Here is a 6,972-nt window from a genome sequence, read left to right as displayed (position 1 = left end):
AGCGGAAAGCCAAGCCAACACAGCCCTAACCGGGGTGTCACAAGTCACGAGCATCTATCAGAATGTAAATCTACTACAGGGTCTAAAATGTAAAGAACCGGAATAATGAACAAAAGAGAGAGACATGGTGCTGCGAACGCTGACAGTCACCTCCTTAACTCATATAACTCTGCCTCTGATCGGCCCAAAACCCGCTACCGGGTGAATAGATACTTGCATCTGCACACTAGGTGCAGGGAGTAAAGTGAGTACTCCAACTCATTGAGTAATAAAGGTAAATAACAACTGAGCAGTAAGAAATCACGTAAAGCAACCAACATGCTGCATAGAAGCAGGGTACAATCCTTTGAGAAAAACAGTGAAGCTGTGAAATCTTTGGAAATCTCTTGGCTCAGTTTAAATCTCTTTTTAAAATGATCTTTCCAACAGTTACGAAATGATTTCAAAACAGTTAGTGCCGATAAGCACAGAAAAATTGCCCCTCGAGCACAAATATCACAGTATAACAGGTAAAAAGGCAAGTAAATATGCAAGATGAGCACATAAAAGTTCGCCCCTCGGGCAATATCTCAAAACAGTACCAGCCCCTCGGGCTCTCTCTCTCAGATCACTCTCAGAACAGTATCATATAGTAACCGCTGCGGCGTGCAGCCCGATCCACAACTCACTGCGGCGTGCAGCCCGATCCATATATCGTCGACGGCGCTCACTGGGGGTGTGCAGACTCCGGGAGGGGCCCCTTACGGTCCAAGCGCAATATCAAGCCACCTCGTGGCATATAAAATAAGGCCTGAAAGCCTTCTCACATCACACACGAGGCCTGAAAGCCTCCTCACATCACTCATAAGGCTTGAAAGCCTCCTCACATCACTCATAAGGCCTGAAAGCCTCCTCACATCACTCATAAGGCCTGAAAGCCTCCTCACGTCACTCAAGCCACCTCGTGGCACATAAAGTATCTCAGGCCCTCGACCTCATATCACTCAGCATATCCTCACATATGGCCCTCGGCCTCACTCAGTCCGAAAATCATCACAAGCCCCTCGGGCATTTGTAAAACAGTAGTTCTCAGCCTAAAATATCATTTAGAAATATCATTTAAGTTTCAAATCTGAGTAAAATTGGCTGAGTTTGTAAAACTGTAAATATCAACAGGACTGAGTTCAAATAATACGTCAAAACAGTGAGGAAACAGTGATAAAATCCCCGAAGGGTTCAAATAATTGGCACGAAGCCCAAATATGGCAATCAGCACAAATCATGATAATAACAAATAAGTTTCAGTCAAATACGCGATAAAATCATCAATCGGGACGGACCAAGTCACAATCCCCAACGGTGCTCTACCCCACACTCGCTATCCGGCGTGCAAGTCACCTCAATATAGCACTAGGGTGTGCAAATCCGGGGTTTCAAACCCTCAGGATATCATTTACAATCATTACTCACCTCAAGCCGGCCAAAATCCTAGCTCGCTATGCCCTTGCCTCGCAAATCGACCTCCTCGCGCGTCGAATCTGATCAAAACCACAACGAATATGTTACAATAGGCTAAGGGAACATAACCCAATCGAAAAGACTCGAAAAATATCGAAATTCACGAAATTTGCAAAACCCGAGCCCCGGGCCCACTTCTCGAAAATCAGAAAATTTAACATCATCGGATTCCTTATCTCGCCACGAGTCTATACATACCAAAACTCCCAAATCCGAGCCCAAATGACCCATCAAATCCCACTTTAAAATATCAAATTCCAAGCCCTAGCTTTTCCCCTTTTTGATGAATTTCCATAAATTTCTATGTTAATTCTACCATTAAATCATGTATTTAGGTCATAGAACTCACCTCCAATCACACCCAGTCGAAATCACCTTCAATTCCCGTCCAAAAGCTCTTAAGTTTGCTAAAAATGGTGGAAAAATGCCTTAGCTCGCGGAACAAAATGAACCTTTAAAACCCTTTCTGTCCAGCCCTTTTCGCATCTGCGATCACTGTACCGCATATGCGGTTACCGCTTCTGTGGTATTTCCTCCGCTTCTGCGGAAATATACTATTGCGCTCAGGATCGCTTTTGCGGTCTAAATCCGCTTCTGCGGACACCGCATCTGCGGACACCTGCCCGCTTTTGCGGAACACCCGATGGCCCTTATCCGCTTCTGCGGTCCACACGCCGCATCTGCGGCATCGCAGATGCGGCTCCAAGCTTGCATCTGCGGAAAGGCAACTCCTTAAGGAAACTCGGTCAAACCTTTCAATTCAAAGCTTTCAACTGAAACTGTTCTTTCAAATTCATTCCAATTCTTCCTGAAATCCAAAACCAATGATCTACATTAGTCATAATGCATAACACGGGGCAAGTCATGCCCGAGAACTGACGATCAAGGTGCAAAAGCTCAAAACGACCGGTCGGGTCCTTACAATAACATATATTAATTCCACTGCTTTTAAGTTGGAATTAATATATGTTATGACATTAAGTGGAGTTGCAGAAATAAGCCAAAATAGATTTATTCAATTAACCAATGAAACAAGTAGATTTATGGGTCATGCTTTCTATTCTTCACCTTTTCAGTTTAAGAACTCAACTACAGGCACTGCTTTTTCTTTTTCAACATGTTTTGCTCTTGCTATAGTGCCTGAATATCCAAAACTTGGTGGACATGGACTTGCTTTTACCATTTCTCAATTCAATGATTTAAGCACAGCTCTTCCAAGTCAGTATTTAGGTTTACTCAATGCAACTGATGTTGGTAATTTCTCTAATCATATATTTGCTGTTGAATTTGATACAGTACAAGATTTTGTGTTTGGAGATATTAATGATAATCATGTTGGTGTCAACATTAATAGTTTAAGGTCTAATATGTCTGTTGCAGGTGCTTATTTTGATGATGATTTGGTAAAACAAGATTTGAAAATGTCATACCATGTATAATTGGAGATTCTGATTTCACTATGGTTGCTATTGTATGTTGTGCTAATTGGAGCAATTACGATGTGGATCGATTCACTTGGTAATCATATGAACAAGCTGCTGATATGTAAACTTATGGCTTGAATGTCAAGAATGTTAAACGTTGCTCGTTCCTTTTGTAGTTTCTCTGTCCTAAACCGTAAAAGTATCACAAAAAAATTTGATCTCACAAAAGAGTCCCTTTGCAACATCACTAGCACTAGGTCTTGCTGGTGCTTCACTAGCAGCGCATTGCAGTGCTAAGTGATTATTAGTTAGGATATTATTGAGGTACTTATTGTTAATTATATATTATTTTGATTGTTTTGTAGCCAAGTGATGCGGCTAGCGGATCTATTTCACCCATGGATATAAGAAGATCATCCGGTGGAAGTAATCCTAACGACAACCATTGAAGTTGCTTGCAAATGTATTAGATAATTAAGTATCGTACTCGATTGAATGGTCATAGTAGATCTTTTGTCCATAATGGTTGGAGTGAATGTTCTGTTTAAAGTTAGTTTTAAGACTAATTATAATATTGATGTTTTGTGTTTAATGGTTGGAGTAGTTGTGTTTAAAGCAAATTTTTGAGACAAATGATAATTTACTTTAATGTATTTTGTGGTTTATTAATATATTGATGTTACTTGATTCCAGTAAGCAATTTATACTAATATAATTGAAATTGGAACAGTTATGGAGTAACATTGCAGGAAAACAAAAAAAATAATTTCAATGAATAGCGGAGGTTGTAACTGCCGCTATTTAACCTAATAATAATATTGTGTTATAAAATTTGAGGAGGTTAAATAAAACGCTTGCGGGGGTTTTAGACCTCCGCTATTTTTTTAATCAGTGACACCCAAACTACCAAATTGCGGAGGTTATACCGCCGTCAAATACCCGCCGCTATATGATAACGGCGGTCTATCAAAAAAACCCCGCAAATTGGTAGCAAATTCAGCATTTTTTTATAGTGTCAGGCGAACGTATTCAGCCAGCTCTGATACAATATGGAGATTGCTACATTGAACGGAGGATGAAGCTCGTACAAGAGCTTAAATGGTGATTCTAGAATATTCCAAGGAAGGGAAAAATATATGGAAGGAGAGCAGATGAAATGAAATTGTAAAATGTGTCTCTCATTATTTTCCTCTATTACAATGTGTGTATATATGTACAAATATTGTAGCTGCAAGTAAAAGAAGTAAGAGTAAAGTTGCTGACTCAGCTATTACAATTAACTTAACTAACTAAACATAACAAAATGCTTATCTATCTAAACATATCTCAATACTCCTTTCTTTTCTCAATCAATTCTTCTCTTTCAGAAAAGAACCACTCATTATTACCCAAGTCACAGTTCAAGTAGCTACTCTCCCCATTGGACGGTTCATGGAAGCTGTATTAACCACAACCAAGTTTCGGATCCTCGGGTTCGGGTCAAGAGAGTTCTCACTTAACCCGGGTCCATTTAACATGAAGGAGCATGTGGTTATCACTATTTTTGCAAATGCTGGCATCTCTTTTCAAAATGGGTCTGCTTATGCTGTTGGAATTGTTAATATTATTAAGGCTTTTTATGGCAGGAGCATTTCTTTTGGTGCTAGTTGGCTTCTCATCATTACTACACAGGTTTTATATTTTTCTTAATTTCATTCCGTATTGTATACTTTAATTTCATCCTCTGCATTCTGTTTGATTTGGCTGCTGTGAAAATGGAAAACCAAAGGTAAAAATTAGAAGAAAGAAGAAGAATATAAAAATATGAAAAATTAAAAAAGGGCAGACTCGTGGACGATTTATGCAGGGTCTGGGAAAAGGCCGCACCCCAAGGGGTGTAATGTAGGTAGTCCACCATAATGCAAGCATCAGTGGCTGATTACACGGCTCGAACTCGTGACCTATATATACGTCACACACATAAATAACTTTACAGTTGCTCCAAGCTCCCTTCATAAAAATACGAAAATTTAATACTAGGCAATTTAGCGCATGACAGCTAAAATGAACTTTGTTGAGGAGGCAATGGCATGTTTAATTGTCTTTTCTGGTTTTGAGATGCATACAATGAAATATTATTGAACATAACGTAATTAGATGCTGATTGGTTTTATCTCGTAGAGTATGATCAAATATAGTATAGTGGAGTAACATTTTGGCTAACTGATAGTGTAAACATTCTATCACGTGGTTAATATACTCTTAGCAATTGTAACAGATTATTTGTACTTTTTTTTTCTCGAGTTACTAATTTACACTTACTATAATCAGTTATTCAAGAGGAAATAAGTGTAGATTACTGGCTTAGAAACTGTACTCATTTCTGTTAAATGAATTTCAGATTATGCTAGATTCCTATCTTTATAAATTACAATTTTATCCAGTCTAATTTGAGACCTCTAGTAAAATTCTCCATACTTTCTTGTATCGTTATTCCTATGATAATACTTTTTTGTTATTTTATTAAAAGAGGTCAAACCTCCTTTTTAATAGCACCATGATAAGTACTAGTAATAATACTTTATAAAGTTCATCAAAATGTAATAATATACTTATATTATTATTATTATTATTTAATTACTATTTCTATTATTATTATTTAATACTATTATTATTGTTATTATTATTTAGTACATACGAGTAGGGGTATTCGTCTGTCGGTACCGTACACTGTTTAGACATTTCGGTTCGGTATTTTCGGTACTCGGTTTCTCAAAATCCTATACCAATACCGTAGCTAATTTAATTCGGTATGATTCAATTTTTCTCCTTTCGGTTTCGGTTTATTCGGTTTGAATACTAACTAGTGCATAAAGCCATACACTCTAATATTCTTAATTAAAGTACTCAAAATACAAAACTGAAAATGTTTGTTGACAAAAAATTTGTCCAAAACTATCAAATATCGACCCAAACAGAGAAAATAGTACATAAAAGAATATTTGATTATTAGAAATGTCTTGTTACTTGTTTAGAGTTAATTGATCAACTTTGAGAATAAAGGAAAGTAAAATTTTAGATTTTCTATATTTATGTTATAATTGATAATATGTGTTTTGTGTAATATAATATATATTTCGGTACGTCATCAGAACTTCGGTATTTTATCTTAAAATACCAAATACCATACCTAATACCATTTTTTTAAAAATTAAACCAAATACCAAAAGACCGTATACCAAAATACCAACATTTTCAATTTCGGTACGATAATTCGGTATTTACCAAATTATGCTCAGCCCTACATACAAGTGTCTAAAGCATGACTTGGCTTTCTTCTTCCTCTACTAGATTTTTCAGATAACGTAATTGTGGAATTTGGCAGGTTTGGGATACGGTTGGGCTGGGCTTTTAAGGAAATACGTAGTTGAGGGGGCATTTGCGTCTATACTCGCTTTTTGGGTTACATTTTAACTTGTGCTCGTTTTGCAAAAAAAATTGCAAGCGTACCCACTTTTTCGCGTAACTTCAGCATACGGGGCTGAAGTAGCAAAGGCAATCACGCAAAACTTCAGCATTCTAGTAGACGGGCCTGAAGTAGCAAGTGTGTTGAACCACGTGTGCTGAAGTTTTTTGTTTGTAATTGTTGAACTTAAGCATAGCAGCTGAAGTTTTGTTCTCCATTGTAAAAATCGTGTGGGGTAGCCACTTTTTAAAGTGGTATTTACTTTTTATCCAGTATTTTTAATGCTTAACAATAGTAACCAGTAGTCTATTAAAATTAATATAAAAAGACTGTGTTACCCTTTTTTCTACATTATTTTTGCTGCCTCGTTTTTGCCTTTGCAAATCTTTATACTTGCATCTGTTGTTTTGATTTCTCATTTGTGTGAGGAATTTTGCATTCCTTAAACTATGGATAAACTTTGTTGGAACAATTTCTTGAAGTCAACTCTTCTAATGTCACTTCGAAGTTGCAGCAAGGATTTATTTAATTTAAGTTTTAGTGTCAAGTTGTTAAAAATTATACTCCTAAATATTCCACTGCTTATTGATGCATTTCGTCATCCAA

At 37.1% G+C, this 6,972-nt stretch overlaps 1 protein-coding gene and 1 long non-coding RNA gene across 2 annotated transcripts; both read left to right on the top strand.

The window, feature by feature from the left end:
• Window positions 1-2,666: 2,666 nt before the first annotated feature.
• On the top strand, window positions 2,667-3,546 carry LOC109220866. Its single transcript, XR_002067157.1, has 3 exons — window positions 2,667-2,751; window positions 2,878-3,015; window positions 3,287-3,546. It is a non-coding gene; the product is annotated as an uncharacterized LOC109220866 (long non-coding RNA).
• Window positions 3,547-4,248: 702 nt separating this feature from the next.
• LOC109220868 (oligopeptide transporter 4-like) lies at window positions 4,249-6,438 on the top strand. Its single transcript, XM_019385338.1, has 2 exons — window positions 4,249-4,592; window positions 6,286-6,438. The coding sequence occupies exons 1-2, from the start codon at window positions 4,353-4,355 to the stop codon at window positions 6,313-6,315; spliced, it is 270 nt and encodes an 89-aa protein (XP_019240883.1). The 5' UTR covers window positions 4,249-4,352; the 3' UTR covers window positions 6,316-6,438.
• Window positions 6,439-6,972: the final 534 nt, after the last annotated feature.

This window comes from Nicotiana attenuata, unplaced genomic scaffold, assembly GCF_001879085.1.
Source record: "Nicotiana attenuata strain UT unplaced genomic scaffold, NIATTr2, whole genome shotgun sequence".
Taxonomy (NCBI): Eukaryota; Viridiplantae; Streptophyta; class Magnoliopsida; order Solanales; family Solanaceae; genus Nicotiana; species Nicotiana attenuata.
Note: the sequence above shows the minus strand (reverse complement) of the source record. Positions and strands in the feature narration are given on the sequence as shown.

Bases quoted from the DNA above. Each gene is read 5' to 3' on its own strand.
- LOC109220868 (XM_019385338.1), top strand. From the start codon at position 4,353: ATGGAAGCTGTATTAACCACAACCAAGTTTCGGATCCTCGGGTTCGGG. The intron at 4,593-6,285 runs GTTTTATATTTT...GGAATTTGGCAG, and splicing joins TTCTCATCATTACTACACAG to GTTTGGGATACGGTTGGGCT.